We start from the raw sequence: 20,237 nt of genomic DNA on the forward strand, positions 1-20,237 counted from the left end.
AGTTTACTGGTGTTACTAAAAAGGACAAGAAATTAAAAACAGTTTATTTTTACAACCATGTTAGAAGTTTATTTGCCAGAAGGTGTTATGATATTTACATGTGCATTCAGTTATGTTGTGCAATGGTTAAACTGAAAGAATTGCACCAACAATCTTCTTGAGAGATAATAGAGAGGAGACTTGTTAATCCATGTGACCCTTCCTGTATTAGACTGTTAAAAAATGTTCTTTTTGGCAGACTTTTCAGTTAACTGTCATGTGTCTTTCTTCTGTTGTGTGGTGTTACACTGTGTCAAGGCTCAAAACAGTAAAATCTCTGCATGTTCTTTTTCTTATGCTTCCTGTCAGGGACTGCCTACTACACTGACAATGAACCATTTGTTTTATAAGCATCATAAAAGACTACAGTTGATGCAGAATCCATGCCTTACTTAGACATTACACACTGGATATGGCTTCCTAAGATAAGGGCAGATTTTTGCAGGCCTATGGTAAAGTGTGTGATTTCCTCATTGGCATTAACTTTACTAAGATACTAAGATGTTTTTAACTGTTTTTTAAATAATTAGAATGAGATATTGAATTTTAGGGCAAATATTATGCATTTATTAATTTCTTTATATTTATTAATTTATTTATTGTTCAAATTAACCTACAATACAGCCACATTAGTCCGCATAAACCTGTGTGTGTGTGTGTTCGTGTTTTTTTTTTTTTTTTTTTTCTCTTCAGTTAGTGTGAGACCTTTTTTTTTTTTTTTTTTTTTTTTTGGTCCTCACCCGCCGTTTGCCCCCAGACCATTTCTGTTGACTCAATGCGGCCCCTGCAACTGAAAAGGTTGGACACCCCTGCTATAGAACTTTCTGTAGAATGTCCACAGGAAATGGAAAATGGCGAATGTGCCCTCAGTATGGATGAAAAGGAGTTAAGAGAAGAGTTGCTTGATTTAATAGACAAAGCTAGATATATCAAGATCTTTTTTTCCCCCTCTGCGCGTGGATGCTGACGGAGCAGTGCTGGTCTAAGGCTTTTTCTCATATTTCTGAAAGACTGAAGTGACCTATTTGGAATCCTAAGACCTTCCTTATCCACCCTCCAATACCTGCCTGGGGTAGTATTCACCTGGGTTACCTCCCTGGACAAAAGCCACAGTAATCTGCTCTCTGGTCTAAGGCTTTTTCTCATATTTCTGAAAGACTGAAGTGACCTATCTGGAATCCTAAGACCTTCCTTATCCACCCTCCAATACCTGCCTGGGGTAGTATTCACCTGGGTTACCTCCCTGGACAAAAGCCACAGTAATCTGCTCTCTGGTCTAAGGCTTTTTCTCATATTTCTGAAAGACTGAAGTGACCTATTTGGAATCCTAAGACCTTCCTTATCCACCCTCCAATACCTGCCTGGGGTAGTATTCACCTGGGTTACCTCCCTGGACAAAAGCCACAGTAATCTGCTCTGTATGTCTCAGTGTTTTTGATCTCTCCATAAGCATTATTGTTTTGATAATACATTACTTTGTGTTGATGTATTACACCACTGCCTGACTCTGTCAGCAGCCATCAGCAGCCATAACCCCTCCATCTGCTCCCCTACCCCTTACTACAGTCCATCTCCGTGTTCCTGTAGCTCCTTCCCTATCTTACATTAGCCTTATAATTGTTCCCTACTCCATTATCTGCCCTTCCCCTTTTCCTAATCTCCTGTATTCTCCTCCCAAGGTTACCCTAAACCTAAACAAATAGGGGTCTGTCGTCTTCTTTCCCCTGTAGACAACCTAGTCTCTCTCCCTACCTCATTTCTCTATTGTTCTGCTTGCAGGTCTGCCCTTCACTATATATCCCCTTCTACTATCCTGTAGAGTCCTGTCTATATTGTCTGCTCCACGGTCCTCTCCCTACTCCCCGTTAACCCCTTCTCCCTGACTAGTCCACCCTATCTTTTTCTCCCTGTACTGGTTTCACTTCTTTTTCTCTCCTCTCTTATACTACTCCCATAACCCCTGCATAATCTCAACCTTATTTACTGCTCTTCTGTCTCCTGCCCTGGTCCTCTACCTTACTGATTGTTTCTCTCCCTCTGGTCTCACCTTACTTGTGTGGAGATGTTTCAAAAATCGTAGTGTTAGAGGACTGAGCACCCAGCGAAAACCTGAGCTTTTCTGCTTGACCAGAAAAACTGGAAGGAAAAGACTATTAATTGTATTAAAGCACCAGTAAGCAATTGGACCAGTGCTACACAGCAAGATTTGTTAATTGAAAGGGCACATAGAATGTATGCTCCAAACATAGCCATGAGAAAGCAGCCAAGATCAGTATTGATGCAATCATACCAGCAGAACAGTTGATCCTGACAAAATTATGGCAAAAGGGGAGAGTTTTAAATACTGGTAACAGTAGATTGTTTGTGGAAAATGGTTATTCACTGCAGAAGAGAAGCAAAATTATCTCCGCAATCAGGAAATGTCAAGTGGCAGGTGTGAGATTCAAGCTGATGTATCCAGTCTTCAGAATATTTTTTTTTTCCTGGAGGATCAAAGACATTTTTGGATGCAGAACAGGCTAAGGAGGAAATTAAAAAAAAAATAAATGTTTAGGCAACAAAGAGCTAGCCAGCAAGCAGAAGGAGATTCTGCTTGTCATTCTTCTGACAGTAAAGCTGAGAGATACTGTGCTACTGAAACAGTTTCTATTTCACCAACTGAAAATGTTTGATAGACAAAAATGCGCAGGAGTTGACTAGAAGAATCAGGAATACCTTGGACTTGAACCAGAGTATGGTGTTGGGAGATGATGATGTTGATCAGGAAGACCAGCAGCATTGACATTGGTGAATAAATGGGAGGATACAAACATCAGTCAGATTTGTGAAATGGAGTTTTGCAAAGAAAGTGTGAGGACGACTGAGATTTTGTTGTGTTAAACTTGTGGGTGGGCTATAAAGCATATGCACCACTTTTTGTCATTAATGTTTAGAAGGGCAGTAATTGGAAAAAAATAGGTAACTGTAAAATATTTTTTGTTAGTATTTGTATAAAACATTTTGTGATATGCGAAAACATGCAGTTTATGTAGTGTACAGTTTGGGTATTTTAAATGTATATGTGGGGTCTTCACAGTGACTGTATATGTTAAAGATATGAAAGCAAACAAGTGCTTTTTCTTAGTTGTAAGAAAGATAGGTTTACACTATAATACAATAACGAAGGTTGGACAAAAGTAAGTCTAAGTTAATGTAATACGGTGATTTTGTGCTGCTTGGTGGAAGTGGGGTGTAAACGTGTGCTGATCAAGTTTGCTTATAAAAAAACATAAAAATAAGAGGAATTCAGGAAAGGCATTAAATGCCTTGTTTCTTGTATCTGCAAAGGTATTAGCTTGTTTTTCCCATTAGTAAATGCTCACAGTGGGACACCAAAGTTTGCAGCTGAAGGTAGCTGGCTAGGGAAATTTTATACATTAAGTTTAGACTGAAATTTACAAAGTATCTGTCATGCATCTGCAGAGTTTGTTTTTTTTTTTTTGCTGACCGATTTTACGTGGAGTCCAGCAGTCTGCTGGTGCACGCAATTAATCTTAAGAGTTCTGAACATTTTTTGCTGAGGGGAATGCATAAGTTAAAAGGTACAATGTCAAGCTGTTCAGTAAAAAAAAATATATATATACATATATAGTCTGCAGTTATGAGAAGGGAATAAGAGACAGTAGCCTCCCCAGCAACCTTAATACTCTAGAGTTCTGTTAAATTCATTAGACTGTTTAGTTTTAGTTAAGGTTGCCATTGCGCCTTTTCTTGGGGATAAAGGTTAGTGTTTCTTTTTAAAACAAGAAATATCATTATTAAATTACCATGTATGACATTAACTGTGCTGCATTTATATAAATGACAATAAACCATAGCGTTACAATCTCAGTTGCAAACATTATACATTCCAAACCGTGCAATCATACATTACTTTTAACAAATCCAGTCATTGTTAGTCAACCATTACAAGCTCATTCAAATCCTGCCTTCTTTTAATTGTTCCTCCTTTGCATGTATTGATCCCACTGTTCCCATTTTCTCCTATGTAATTTGCTCCTAACCATTTCTAAAGATCCCAGTTACAGTTGTTTTAACTCTGTTACTATCTTCACTACTTCTAGTAAAGTTAGTTTAGACTTTGATTTCTATTTTCTAGTAATTGTTTTTTTGGCAGCCATCATAGTTAGACTTAGCAAGGCCTTACTAAGTCTAGGCAATTCCGAGTTTGTATCATAGCTCAGAAAATTTCGCTGCTGACCCAGCATCTCTGACAGAGCAGTCCGTGGAGAAATCTACCAACTCATTACACTCCCAGAAAATATGTTCCCAGTTACCTCTTTTTGCTTCATCACACCTCCAACATTTGGGCTCTGCCTGAGGAAAAATTCTTTGAAGTCTGCTTGGGAGTTATTAAAATGCCTGTGTAAGTGCTTCCAAGCAAAGATCAGAAGTCTTCTAGATTTTACTGCCTATTTGGGGGACATACATATATCCCCCCATTGTTTCTCTTTGAAATGCTTATCTAATCTCTCTTCCCAGCCGTTCCTTACTGCTCTGATTCTTAAAGTTAATTGTGCAATATTTTATATGCCATACTAATTATTCCTTTCTTAATGGCAACTTCCGTTCTAGATTCTACTAAAAACTCTACCAGACCTGATCTTTTGTTTAGGACCTCCCTATCTCTTTCTGTTTACCTATACTTTGATATCAGTTCTCGATATGGAAGGCAGTCTTTAGCCTGCAGTCCACATAAGTTCTTGGCATCTTCCCATTCTATTACCTTTCTCTTTCTCATTATTTGCTCACAGTACCTTGATTCCTTTGCCAGTTTTCTCCAATACATTCATGCCACCTTTTTTTGCTTATTGTTTGTGTCCCTAATGACGGTCATCTCTATTGGCAGAATCTCCTTTCTCCATTCCCTTGTTGGCTTATTTCTTAGAAGCCCTTCTACTTTATGAATATAATATTTTATATGATTATTGTTCTCCTTAAAGGTCTGCATCCAAAATCCCAGTCTCTTCCCGTTACTTTAGCTTCCCGCCTGTTTCGTCATCACCTCTTTTTGCTTTGAATTATAATTTTCTGCTTGTGCTATTAACTTTGTTGCTCTGAAAATCCCTTCAACTCTTGTAATCCCAGTCTGCCCTGTTCTGTCGGAAGAATAAGCTTGTCCCACTTGACTCTTGCCATCTTCCCCTTCCAGATAAAATCCTTCATCTCTTTATTATTTGCTATCCACAACTTATTCTCTGGTTGATAAAACTATGACTGGCCAGTGTATTAGACTCAAGGGACTAAAAACATTCTAACTGCTTGTATCTTATCAGTAACTATATAACAGAGCTTCCATTTTCTCAGTTTTTGTTTTATCTTTTTAGTCTTTTCCCACATATCCTAAGCTGCCACACTAATTTTTTTAATTCATACTCCTAAATGCTTCATTTTACCATGTCCCCATAAATATGGATATTGCTGAACCAGTTTGTATGTGAGCACATAATTTACTGCTATTGCTTTTGCTTCATTAATGTTGTATCCTGAAAAGGTTTGAACTGTCTCAGTATGTTCCACAACCCTGTAATATCTCTCTGGTTTTGTCATGTATAAAACAATGTCATCTGCAAATAGAGCCAGCTTTTTTTTTGAGTACCATATCAGTTATATCCTTGAATTTCTGAGTCCCTTATTTTCTTTGCCAGTAGTTCTAAATATAAAGCAGATAACAACGGGAGCGAGGACACCCCTGCCTGGTTCCTCTGCTCAAGGAGAGTTTGTCATAGAGGACCCCACCTACTTTACTTTTCACCTCCAATCCTTCATATATCCTCCTAATCAGCCTTATAATTTTATCAGGGAATGCACATGCTTCCATTGCTGTGGTCATAAAATCATGGCTTACTCTGTCAAATGCTTTCTCTGCATCAAGACCGACCAGCGACAGTGGTATTTTCTTATATTCTGCTTCCCTCTGGGTCGTCACTGTTCTGTTTATGTTGTCAAAGGTTTGCATCCCCTACACCAAACCACATTTTATTTATTTTTATTTTATTTTACATTTGTTGACCAGGAGTGTCCAGCTGAGCTATTGCCCTTTTTCAGCAGAGGCCCGGGAGAAAAACTCCAGAGTACAATCAATAAATATAGCAATACAGATACATTTCACTAAAAATAGTAATAGAGAATTTTGGTAGTTAAAATACGTAAGCTACATACATGTATATTGTTGACAGATGAAACAGTACTATAAACCAAAAGGAGAATGTTAAAAAAGTAGAATAAGTTGTATGTTTTGGTTTAAAAAGAGAGTTGAGTAAATATAAGGTTTTGTATGCAGAGTAGCAGAAACTTAAAAGGTAACTTAAGAATTTCAGGGAGCTGAGTATAGAATCTTTGGAAGTTGCATAGGAAACATAATATGAAGTAGTTAATGGTAAGTTTTAGGAAATTAGTTTCTTTGTACTATAAAAGGTAGGTAATAATCAGGGAGGGTGAGTACAGTGGCAGGGCCAGTGTTTTTTAAAGTGGTCTTTGGTTGCTAGCGTAAATTGTTTGGGGTGAGTTAGGGACCTTATTTCTAGTGGGAGTTTTTTCCATGCCAGAGGGATGGTAGCTATACAAGTTGCACCCTGTGTTGGATTTGAGTTTATGGCTTTTTAGCAGGTCTTGGGTTGAGCTTCGGAAAAGTCTGGTAGGGGAGTAGTGAGAGATGAGAGAAGATGGACTTGGGCAGAAACAGGCTGATATACGATGGCGTATATGACTTGGAGTTGAGATAGTAGGGAACAGGTGAGGTAGTCCGGGCCAGTTCAGATATGTTAGGGAGAGACAGTGGTGAGATTTTTATGTTTGTTGAGCTGCAAATCTAGCCATTTTATGGTAGGTTGATTCTAATTTGATAAGTAGGGAGGAGTTCAGATTTGTGAGCAGTTGGGAACAATAGTTTAAGCATGGTAGAAGGTAGCATGTGTAAGAGAAATCCTAGTTTCAGTAGTTAGGAATTTTTTGTTCCTGTACAGTAGTTCTAGCTTTTCGTGGGTTTTTTGATGCAATTGTTAATGTGAAGATAGAATTTTAGTTGGTAGTCAATGGTAATGCCAAGTAGTTTTGTGCTAGTTTCGACTTCTATAGGAGTATTGTTTTGGGACCTTATGGAGAAGGAAAATTTAATGTGGTTTGCAGATTTAGGTAGAAAGAGTAGTAATTTTTGTTTTCATATGGTTGAGAATGAGCTGATTATTAGTGAGCCATGTCTCTACTGAGCTGAAAGATGTCTGGGTATTTGTTAGGGGTTCTAAGGGGGAATTAGCAATAGTTATGACTGTAGAGTCATCTGGGTATTGGACATGATAGATTGAGGACAAGAGGAGTGAGTTGGTGAAGATAATAAAGAATAAGAGGTCCAAGAAGGGAACCTTGGGGAACACCAGTTCTTACTGAGAGGGGGGTAGATAGTGCTGTGTTCTATCGTACTGTCTGCAGCCTATCGGAGAGAGAGCTAGAGAGCCATGCAACTGTATCAGGAGATACGTTTAGGCCTACAAGTTTACTAAGTAGCAGTGTGTGAGACAGTGTCAAAAGCCTTAGAAAGGTCAAGGAGTAGACATGATATGAATTTGTGATCATCTTTAGCCAGGGCTAAGGTGTTGAGAAATGATAGTAGAGCTGTGGTTGTACTATGCTTGGGACAGAAGCCATGCTGTATTGGAGTGAGAAGGTTTTCTTGTAAGAGATGATGCATAACTTGTGTATACATTTCTCAAGTATTTTTGAGTGGGTGGAGAGGATAGCTATAGGTCTGAAATTTAGATATTTCTGTGGAGTTACTTCCTTTACGAATAGGAAGAGTGTAAAACTGTTTCCAGAGAGAAGGAACTTTATACTCTGAGATGGAGCGATTGATTAGTATAGATACAGGCACAGCAAGGGAGTGTGCAGCAATCCGGAGAAAGTTTGTGTCTTTCGGCTTTTTCCCAGTTAGGGGTCGCCACAGCGGAACTCCGGTCTGCTAATGATTGGTAGTCGATTTTTACATGCCGGGTTACCAGCCCTGACGCACAATCTTAAACAAAGGCACGCCCCATTCACAAAAGATGCTCTAGCTGAGAATCGAACGGGACAACGTCTTGCTATGAGGCAAAAACGCTACCGCAGCACCACCACCGCAGTCAGCAGTCCGGAGAAAGTAAGAAGGAATATTGTCTGCTAATACAGAGCATGGTTTGAGCTTAGAGAGTAGATTTCTGATATAGTCAGTGGAAACAGGTTTGAGAGAGGAAGAGTTCACTGAAAATAGTGGGTGAGGGGTGTATAGGGAGGTTTGAAGTGGTGTTGTTTGAGAGGTTGGGGTTAAATAGTTTGGAAATGGATTTCATAAAGTAGGTATTGGCAGTTTCTTCAGGTGACTTGTCAGGACATGGATTTGGTGAAGTTGGTTTACCTGGATGTAGTATTTGGTTTATAGCATTCCAGAATTTTTTTGGATCAGATTTTAATGTTTTTTGAGGATTATAATAAGTCTTTTTTTGTCTTTAAGTTTTATTGTCTGATTTCTTTCTAAATTCTTTATACTTTAGGAGGTCAGCTGGAAGTTTGGTTTGTACCCATGTTTTCCATGCCCTATCTCTGGATTTTATAAGGGTACAAGTGGTTTTAGTTAGCCAGGGTGAAATGTTTCCCTTAATCAAACTTTTCTCAGTGAGGCTAGAGAATTTAAAATATTTAGGAAAGTTGAAGGCATTTACTGCTTCGTTGAGTGGGAGCTGAGTAAGGAAATTCCAGTTAATTCTAGAGAGGAGGGTTTTAAGTGCCTGGGTTAAAGCTTGAAAGTTTGTGGCAGGTGGTAAGCCGGTGTGGTTTGGGGAGGTGGGTGATGTATTGTTGCACTTCTATAGGTGAGTTGTCACTCCAGGCATCAGGTAGAGTTTCAAGGTTATGGTATTTGCTGGGGTTAGAAACAAGTATCCAGTCTGCCAAGGAGCGTGAAGAATGAGATTTATTAGTATGGGTAGGTGTGGAGATTAGTTGCGTAAATCCATGGAGGTTTGTGTGTTGTGGAGGGTTTGGATTATTAAGGTTATGCCAGTTAATGTTTACGTCCCCAAGAAGGATAGTTTCATTAGGGAAATTTAGGGAGAGAGATGACCTTATTTTTCATTAAGGTGATGTTGTCCCCTGGTGGAATGTATGTGGCTACTACTGTGATGGCAGTGAAGTTATTAGGTTTGAGGTTTGCTATTAATATTTCAGCAGGTGTAAAGGAGGGAGTTGGTTCTTTAGGAAGGGAGAGAGTGAGGTAGAGTAAACTAAAACAGTACCTCCACCTTTTTTCTTTGTGATCTTGGCGAAGTATATTATAACCTGGAGGAATAATGTTTTATCTTGGTTTAGAGGTTTAAGCCAAGTTTCTGTGCCAGAGATCATGTTTGGGGTATGAAGAGATACCAAAGCATGAAACTGGCTTAGTTTGTTGAGCATAAATTGAGTATTGATAGAACAACAGGTGGTTTTCTTTTTTGGTATGGATATACATTGATCCATATCTATCAAATCTGGCATCACTTTTGCCATTCTTTTAGCTGTTTTAGACATAAACATTTTATATTCATGATTTAGTACTGAAGTGGGCCTATATGAAGCTGGATCTGATGGATCTTTACACCTCTTTAGGTAGTATAGCTACTACCACTTTTTTTCCAGGATGTTAACAGTTACTGTTTTTGAAATTATGCAAGATTTTTTTCCCACATCTGGGAGATAATAGAGTTAAGAAAAGAACAGACAGCAACCATTGATGGTAGGAACACAAGCTGTAAAGTATGCTTTAGCATGAAGACCATGGGTAACCTTGAATTTAGATAAGTTTATGCCTGAGAGTGCAGCTGTTGATTTGGGACAGTTGTACTTATCTGGAGGGTTAAACTTTATTTGTTGAAAATGGGGGGATTATAAGGGATGGTGTTGCTTTTAAAATGTATTTCGTTTTTTTATTGTGGGGTTTTCATTAAAAAAGTATCTTGAAAAGGTGAGGTAGGTTCAAATCGACATGAGAAGAAACGGCTGTATAAAAGGTAAGCCTGCTAAGCAATATGTGCATGTGAGACTAGAGTAGAAAATGCACATCAAAAAACAATAGGTGGGAACAAGGGCAAACTGGCTGTTCTATCTGTGCCATCTTGGAATGTAAATTGCTTTACGTGTACAGAGAAAAAGGAAAGCATGTTGAATTATATTAAGAAATGTAGCAATGCTGCGAGAGAGACTTTTGGAAAGAAATGAACATGCAAGTTGGACAGCGAATTGATTGCAGAATATGAGGGACAAAGGAAAAGAGGAATAATACTAATGGCTACAGAAGCTCAGAAAGTGATGGAAGAGGAAAAAGAGACAGTGGTAGATTTGTGGTAGTAAGAGGTTGTAGCACGGGAGGAGGATTATGCTGGCAATGTTTCATAATCATCTTCTTTTGGCTGTTCCCGTTAGGGGTTGCCACAGTGGATCATCTGTTTCCATTTCTTCCTGTCCTCTGCATCTTACTCTGTCACACCAACCACCTGCATGTCCTCTCTCACCACATCCATAAACCTTATCTTAGGCCTTCCTCTTTTCCTGTTACCTGGTAACTTCATCCTTAGCATCTTTTTCCCAATATACTCAGCATTCCTCCTCAGCACATGTCCAAACCAATGTAATCTTGCCTCTCTGGCTTTGTCTCCAAACCTTCCAACCTGGGCTTGACCCTCTAATATACTTATTCCTAATCCTGTCCACCCTCATCACACCCATTGCAAATCTTAACATCTTTAACTCTGCCACATCCAGCTCAAACTCCTGCCTTTTTGTCAATGCCACTGTCTCCAACCCATATGACATAGCTGGTCTCACTACCCTCTTGTAGACCTTCACTTTCACTCTTACTGGTACTCGTCTGTCACAAATCACTCCTGACACTCTTCTCCACCCACTCCATCCTACCTGCACTCCCTTCTTCACCTCTCTTCCACACTTAACGGTACTCTGAACTGTTGATCCCAAGTATTTAAACTCATCCACCTTCGCCACCTCTACTCCTTACATCTTCACCATTCCTCTTCACCATTCCTCTATCCTCCCTCTCATTCACATACATATATTCTGTCTTAGTCCTGCTGACCTTCATTCCTCTTCTCTCTAGAGCATATCTCCATCTCTCCAGGGTCTCCTCCACCTGTTCCCTACTCTCACTACAGATCACAGTGTCATCTGCAAACATCATAGTCCACAGGGACTCCTATCTGATCTCATCTGTCAACCTGTCCTTCACCATTGCAAATAAGAAAGGGCTCAGAGCTGATCCTTGATGTAACCCCACCTTAAACGCATCCGTCACTCCCACCGCAGACCTCACCGCTGTCTCACTACTCTCGTACATATCCTGTACCACTCTTACATACGTCTCTTACACTCCCGACATCCTCATACAATACAACTCCTCTCTAGACACCCTGTCATATGCTTTCTCGAAGTCTGCAAAAACACAATGCACCTCTTTCTGACCTTCCCTATACTTCTCCATCAAAACTCTCAGAGCAAACATTGCATCTGTAGTGCTCTTTCCCAGCATGAAACCATACTGCTGATCACTATTCATCACGTCCCTTCTTAACCTAGCTTCCACTACTCTTTCCCATAACTTCATGCTGTGACTGATCAGTTTAATCCCTCTGTAGTTACTACAGCTCTGCACATCACCCTTATTCTTAAAATCGGTACCAAAATACTTTTTCTCCATTTTTCAAGAATCCTGTCACTTTCCAAGATTTCATTAAACAGTCTGGTTAAAAACTCCACTGCCATTTCACCTAAACACCTCCATCCTTCCACAGGTATGTCATCTGGGCCAACAGCCTTTCCATTCTTCATTCTCCTCATAGCTATCCTTACTTCCTCCTTGCTAATCCATTGTACTTCATGACTTCACTATCCCCACATCATCCAACCTTCTCTCCCTCTCATTCTCTTCATTCATCAACCCCTCAAAGTACTTTTTCCATCTGCTCAACACACTCTCCTCGCTTGTATGTTTCCCTCATTATCCTTTATCACCTTTACCTACTGCACATCTTTCCTAGCTCGGTCCCTCTGTCTAGCCAATCGGTACAGGTCCTTTTCTCCCTCCTTAGTGTCCAACCTTTCATACAACTCTTCATATGCTTATCCTTAGCCTTTGCCACCTCTCTCTTTGCCATGCACCTCATCTCCTTATACTCCTGTCTACTTTCTTCATCTCTCTGACAATCCCACTTCTTCTTTGCCAACCTCTTTCTCTGTACACTCTCCTGTACTTCCTCATTCCACCACAATGTCTCCTTGTTGTTCTTCCTCTGTCCAGATGTCATACTGAGCACCTTTCTAGCAGTCTCCCTTACTAGCTCTGCTGTAGTTACCCAGCTATTTGGTAACTTTTCATTGCTACCCAGTGCCTGTCTTAACTCATCCCTGAACTCCACCTCACAATTGCCCTTTTTTCAATTTCCACCATTTGATCCTTGGTGCTGCCCGCACATTCCTCCTCTTGATCACCAACGTCATCCTACAAACCACCATCCTATGCTGCCTAACTACACTTTCCCCAGTCACCACTTTACAGTCTCCAATCTCCTTCAAACTGGCCCTCCTACATAAGATATAATCCACCTGTGTGCATCTTCCTCCACTCTTGTATGTCACCCTATGCTCCACTCTCTTGTTAAAATACGTATTCACTACAGCCATGCCATGCCCATCCTTTTCGCAAAATCCATTATCATCTGACCATCTGCATTCCTTTGTTTAACACCATACCTACCCATCACTTCCTCATCCCCTCTGTTCCCTTCACCAACATGCCCATTGAAATCTGCTCCAATCACCACTCTCTCACCCTTGGGTACAGTCATCACCACTTCATCCAACTCGATCCAAAAATTTTCTTTCTCATCCATCGCACACCAAACTTGTGGAGCATATGCACTAACAACATTCATCATTACACCATCAATTTCCAGCTTCATAAACATCACTCTGTCCGACTCTCTTCACCTCCAAAACACTCTTAGCATGCTTTTACTTCAGGATAACTCCTACGCCTTTTCTCCTCCCATCCACACCATGATAAAACAATTTGAACCCACCTCTGATACACCTAGTCTTACTCCCCTTCCATCTGGTCTCTTGCACACACAATATACCAACCTTCCTTCTCTCCATTATATCAGCTAGCTGTCTCCCTATACCAGTCATACTGCCAACCTTCAAAGTTCCGACCCTCACTGCCACAGTCCTAGCCTTTCTCCGTGCCTTCTGCCTCTTCTCCTCTTTCTGCCTACAGTAGCCCAATTTCCGCCAGCACCCTGTTGGCTAACAGTACTGGTGGCGGTTGTTGTTAACCCAGGCCTCGACCGATCCAGTATGGAAATATTTACTGGTGTCCACAGGAATTATTTGGCAAAGTTTTACGCCGGATTTCCTTCCTGACGCAACCCTCCCCATTTATGTGGGCTTGGGACCAGCACAAAGACATGCACTGGCTTGTGCATCCCCAGTGGCTGGGTTGCAATATTTGCATTCCACCAAATGTTGCTATTATGGAGCTTAAGAAAATTTAGGGCTGTACAAATTGCTTCTTGCTAGCATCCAGGCAGCATACTTACTACTTAGTAACTAAATGTTACTAAAACTGGCAGAATTACTAGCCCTTATCGCCGTTTCTTTTTCATACTGGGAGAGCTGAAGTCAAGTCATCGATCACTGTGCAGCCACTTTGGAAATATGGATGGTAGGTTTTTGACTTTTTCAGGCACATTTATTTTGAGGACATGCTACAGGTTTTTAAGAGGGAAGAAAATCTGCTGCTAGGAAATCTTATTTATCCAAATGAAAAGATTTTTTTTTCTTTTGTTGCCAAAATAGATGACCAGACCTATCTCAAGTGGAGACATCCCTGGTTCTTCTGCACCTGTGTGGATTGCTCATGTCTAGTTTGGCGTATGATTCAGAAAAGATGAATTGTTCAGCCTTTAGTTCTTTTTCTCACTGAATTTCCTTTTTCTTTTTCAAGTCAATTATTTTTTAACAGAATTTTGCATATTAGATCGCAGAGAAAGTATCTCCTGCTTTGGAGTTGAGCTTTATGTTAGAAAAGTTAACTCAACCTCCCTTTGAACCTGCATGCACTTCTGAATATTCTTAACCTAGAAGACTGTATTGCTGGTAAGCTTAACTTCTGCTAGGTGAGTATCTGAATTACATGCCCTTATGTTTATTCATTCTGTTTGTGTATTTCACAAGGGCCTGCTGTCTTAAAACCAACCCTTCCTTTATGCCTAATGTAATTTCTGAATCTGCACTCAAACTGACCATTTCCCTGCCTTTTACCCTAATCAACAAAATAAGGCATAGAAAATTCTACACTGCTGTGATGTCCGTAGACACCTGAGATTTTATTTGAATAAAACTAAAGTTTTTTTTGGAAAACAAATCAACATTTTATATCTTATAATGAAAAGAAACATCTAGTTTATAAATCTGTTATTAGATGGCCTTCTCTTTCCATTCAGTTATGGTATTCTAATAATGGCAAAAATCTTCCTTAGAATGTAAAGGCTCTCTACCAGGGTAGTTGCTACACCTGATGAAGCTTGGAAAAGTGCAGACTCTAGATCCATTTTGAAAGCAGCTACCAGGTCCACACATTTACCAAGTGTTACAAATTGTATGCTTTTTCACTGATTTTGCTAGGGCTGTTCAACAGGACATTCTAGACTCTGGTTCAGCTCCTTCCACCATTTCTTATTAATCTTTGGCAGTAGTCCCATTTGTGAGGAAGACTGTAACCGTGATCTTATGATGAGCACAGAACAGTTGTGTATACAACTTAACATCTATAGTTCAAATCAATTTTTTGCAGTACGTATACCCTTACTCAATTCCACCAGAATATTCTCTTTCCCTGGCCAGTGTGGGGTGGCCTTTCCCTGTCTTAATTATTTTTCCCCCTTTTTCTCTGTTGTAGGACTTAAGAGCTATAGGTTTCAGTCTCCCACTTTAGGCTCAAGGAAGCTCTAACTTTTAGTACGTCTGTATGTCTATGTTGTACTGCCATGTCTGCTCATACTAAAGGTAGACTTTCATTGTGCATGGAAAGATCTTGAGAGTTTGAGACTGTTTGGACATGTAGGTATCCTAGCGATAAGTCCCATTCATGAGGAATACTGCAAAAATGATACCAACACAACTTTACTGTCTTGTACTGAAATGTATTCATACTTACACATTCTATCCTAAAGATTGTGTAGTTTAGAGGAAAAAAAAATGACAGAGGGGCAGATTTTGAACTGATACATTTAGGTGACTTTGGAGATGAACACAAGCTGAGGCTGTGATATCTGGCTTCATGTTGAGATCTGTTAGACAAATCAGTTTAGTCTTTGCTCTTCTGGCCTTTTTTAAGGCAGAAAATGGAGCAGTTGTTGCGGCCAAGTCCTGTAGAAAGTAGTACACAGAGTATGTCTTATAAAAAGGCAGAGAGGGAGCACAAACACTTAAAATTAGATTTTTTTTGTGTCTTAGACTCTGAAATACCCATTGAGTCCAGTTGTCAAAAGAAAGGGACACGTCACAAGAATGAAAGCTGTGGCAGAGAAGAAACGAGCTGAGATGTTGCAGGTCTCTGGTATATCAACTAGGCCAGAAAATTTTCAGATTGATGAGGTAAGTGGTGTGTGTGTGTGTGTGTGTGTGTGTGTGTGTGTGTGTGTGTGTGTGTGTGTGTGTGTGCGAAAACAATTTAAGTGATTTTTCTACTGTAAACTATTAAGATTTTGTGATGTATAATGGAAACTGCAAAACATTGTTTGACTAGAATAATAATTCCATTTAAACCGTAGAATGCATTTGTGTTGCAGCAAAAGAGGACATTTCAAATTGGTCCGTCATTCATATAATCCTAAGCAACCTCGTCATAGGGGTGGTATACATACTTACCCCTTCTACTCTAAGCTTATTACAACAAATCCTGAATGATAAGTTTTCCAACGGAAAACTCAACAAAAGCTGTATTATACTGTGTGACTTTAATGTTATGCAGGAGGATTTTCTTCGTGTTTCACTGTTTAGGTCATCAGACCATGTCAAAGCAAAGTTACTACATGCTCCATTAAATCAAGAATGTTTGTGTGGCACAAAAGCAGAAGAAGTTCTTAAAAAGATGGAGGAAAAAGCTAAATCTATGCAAACTGTTAAAGATTTCTTACAGGTACAGCCACCTAGATTCAGTAGGCATTGGCCTTTGAAAAACTGGTCCTTTTCAATCCCTCCCAGGCCTTCTCAGCCCAAACCTAGGGGCAACAGACCACAAAGACTACAGTCTCAGGGTATCCACAGATCTAAACAATGGAGTGCTCCCACCCATAGCCGGCCTTAGGCATAGGCCAACTAGGCGGCCACCTAGGGTGCCGTTATGGCAGGGGTGTTTTTCCACTATTTATTTGGTGTAGGTAAACCAGGATGGGGGCACTGGGTGGTGTGGTGGGGGGCTCCGTGGAGACTTTTTGCCTAGGGCACCAGTTGACCTAAGGCCGCTCCTGCTCCCACCTCAAAAACAGGGAGTGGTAAGCCACCCTCTTATGGAAAAAGTTCACAATGACTTCTGCATCCTTCCCAGCCATGCCCAAGTAACTTGCACCCCTAGGAGGACACTCGTCCTGCATTCAAAAAACAGGGAATACATTACCCAGGACCATTGGGTCTTAAACATTGTATCCCAGGGATACAGATTCTACTTCTATTCACTGCCAACAACATGCGGATTGCCAGAGCTTCCCCCAAACCAGTGGGCAGTGGCCCAAAAGCAAGTACTTTCTCTTCTCAGTATCAGGGCTATTCAACCTGTTCCAACCAAGCAAAGGGGACAGGGATTCTACTCCAGACTGTTTCTGGTGCCCAGAAAAGAAAACTCTTGGTGCCCTATCCTGGATCTGTCAATTTTCAGCACCTTCCCGGTGGCACCAAATTTCAAAATGCTTACACTCCAACAGCTGCTGCCTATGCTAGCCAAGGACTCCTGGCTAGTCACCCTAGACTTAAAAGTAGCTTACCTGCACATCCCCATAAGGGAATCTTGCAGGAAATATCTACGTTTCAGGGCAGGCTCTATGCACTATCAGTTCTCTGCACTTCCCTTTGGCTTATCTATTGTGCCCAGGGTATTCGCAAAGTGCCTGGCTCCAGCCATTGCATACTGCAGGCAGAGAAACATTCAAATTTACCCATACTTGGACGATTGCCTCATTCAGGCGGACAGTCAGGAATTGCTATTTCAGCACCTGACATTTGTAAAGAGACTCCTAACCTCTTTGGGGTATACCATCAATGAAAAGAAATCAAAGCTGGTACCCAGCCAAGAAATTGTATCCCTGGGAGCAAGCTTGAACACAACTTCCCAGATGGCATTCCTCACTCCAGAAAAGCAGGTTTATTTGACAAATTACTTCAAACTGCTGGCCACCCAAACCCAGCTATCTGCAAGAAAAATACTGCAAGCCCTATGGTTCATGGCCTTATACATTCTTTTAATTCCATATGCAAGACTGCATATGAAGAAACTTCAATGGTACTTAAAAAGTCTCTGGTGTCAACATTCTCAGGACCTGGAAACAGTGATTACGATCATTCCTTGCCTAAGGACAGAGTTCCTTTGGTGGACAGAGGCCTGCAACCGCAACAAGAGACCTCCTTTCACTCAACCCCCACCACTGGCCAAACCCTGACAACAGACGCATCACACTATGCATGGGGGGCTCACATGGCAGGCAAATGCATTCAAGGCAAATGGAGCCCAGGAAAAATGCACCTGCATATCAATCAAAAAGAAATGTTACTTGTACAGAATGCTCTGACAGCCTTCAAATACCTTGTACTTCCAGGACAACTATTGATAAAGACAGACAACATCACAGTCATGTGGTACATAAACAGGGGGGGGGGGACTCATTCCTACCCAAACAAACGGGGGGGGGGACTCATTCCTACCCAAACAAACAGGGGGGGAACTCATTCCTACCCACTCTGCAGGTTAACCATGGCTCTGTGGAACATAACATTGATCAAATCAAGTGCACCTGCAAGCTCAATTCCTGCCAGGCAAACAGAATTTACTGGCAGACGACTTAAGCAGAAATCTTATGGACCCGCAAGAGTGGAAACTGGAACCCAGCTCATTCAAACTTCTAATCCACAGGTGGGGGACATCAGAGGTGGACCTCTTTGCTTCCCCCAAAACCATCAACTGAGCAAAGTTTGCACCAGAACTCCCCACAACCAAGCATGGAAAGTGGATGCCCTATCATTTACATGGGAAAACCTCTCAATCTATGCCTTTCCCCCTCTGCCCCTCCTCTCAAAAGTACTACTCAAGATCAAACAGGACAGGCCAAGGGCAATCCTTATTGCACCAGACTGGCCACGCCAGCACTGGTACCCACTCCTATGCAGTCTGACAGCAGTGCTACCCTGGCACCTACATCAGCCCCCCTCTCTGCTGTCCCAGCAGGAGGGACAGGTTTTGCATCCTCAGCTGCATACCCTGAACCTGGCAGCCTGGCTTATTCCCGGAATACATCACCAGCAGCTGTCAGCAAAATGGTGCTGGATGCCATCCTTGAGGGCAGGAGGCCCAGTACTAGGAAATCCTGTTCAGAAAAGTGGAAAGGGTACTGTTCTTGGAGCCAGTCTCAGGGAAAGGACACAGCCGTGCCCATCCTACCTCAAATTCTACATTATCTAGCAGAGCTGCTCCACAAAGACCTATCCTTCTCATCGATTAAGATTCATGCCTCCGCCATCTCAGCTCACTACATTACTGAGCCACCCCTCTTCTCTCACCCTCTGATCAAGCAGTTCCTGATAGGAGCTAACAATTTGAGATCCCCAAGGAGAGCTCCCATTCCTGCCTAAGACCTTAACTTTGTACTAGAGAAGCTCACGCTTCCCCCTTTTGAGTCTGCTGCTACAGCAGAGTTAAAATTTCTCTCTTGGAAAACAGCCTTACTTCTAGCCATCACTTCAGCAAGAAGAGTGCCTGAGTTAAGCCCTTATGGCTGTGGAAGTCTTCATTATCTTCCATGTGGACAGGGTTTCCCTCAGGACTAACCCATCGTTTATGCCCAAGGTGGTATCCAGTGTGGCTTTAAAACAATCCATCCATTTACCAACCTTTTTTCCTAATCCTCAGAATAAAGGGGAAAGGATCCTGCACTCTTTGGATGTGCACAGACAGCTCAGGTTCTACCTTGACAGGACTAAACCTTTCAGAAAATCTGACCAGCTGCTAGTCAGCTTTGCTACAGGGGCAGAGGGCAAGGCCATTTCAAAGCAAACCATTTCCAAATGGATAGCACACTGCATCCATTTCTGCTACAAACACCATGGAAAACCTATCCCACAGGGGATCAGAACTCATTCCACTAGGGCTACCTCAACCTCTACAGAATTTCTCAGGGGAATCCCTACCAGGGACATCCTGGAAGCTGCAACCTGGAGTTCTGTACACACCTTCACCAAGCATTACCACTTGCATATCTTTTCTAAATCCAGAGCTGGATTTGCAACAGCAGTCTTACAAGGCCTGCTAGCCCGTCCTAATACTTCTTGACTGCCTCCACCCTTCCTCAGCTTTGAGAATGAACCCAAGTGTGATGACTGCAACAGTGAAACATAAAGGACATAGTACAGTTGTGTACACTTAACATAAATGTAGATGTTCGAGTGTATTCACTGTTGCAATCCTGGTTACCCTCACTCCAGCCCCATGACTTTTCTATACTTTCTACCTATCCTCTTTTTGGCCATATCTTATGGCAATGGTATTTACTTTTTACTGGAGGTGTTCCACACCATGTAATTGCTTCCTTTCTTGATTTGTTAACCTTGATTTGTTCTGACACCTCACCAGCTACTTTATTCACATTAACCCAAATTACCTTCAGTACAGTGGAAAAATCTCCAGTCAACATCAAATCCTAAACCCCAACAAAACTAAGTTGCTCCTCTTCTCCCCCACATGCAGGACCCCCCTGCCAGCCTTCAACATAACTGCTAACAATGGCACTATCATCTCCCCAGAAGCCCAAACTAAACTACTGGGTGTCATAGTTGATAACAACCTGAAGTTTGATGTGCATATCAATCAAACTATC

General features: G+C 41.2%; 1 protein-coding gene across 4 annotated transcripts in view; it reads left to right on the forward strand.

Moving 5' to 3' along the window:
* The window catches only part of CENPQ (centromere protein Q), a 1,051,590-nt gene that overhangs the window by 397,612 nt on the left and 633,741 nt on the right, over positions 1 to 20,237 (forward strand). For all 4 annotated transcript variants that reach the window (XM_044084066.1, XM_044084063.1, XM_044084064.1 and 1 more), the window contains exon 4: positions 15,613 to 15,753. In XM_044084066.1, the coding sequence (XP_043940001.1) occupies positions 15,613 to 15,753 (141 nt within the window). The remainder of the gene's footprint in view (positions 1 to 15,612; positions 15,754 to 20,237) is intronic.

The sequence above is a fragment of the Protopterus annectens genome, chromosome 9.part0 (genome assembly GCF_019279795.1).
Source record: "Protopterus annectens isolate FY-2018-M chromosome 9.part0, PAN1.0, whole genome shotgun sequence".
Lineage (NCBI taxonomy): Eukaryota > Metazoa > Chordata > Ceratodontiformes > Protopteridae > Protopterus > Protopterus annectens.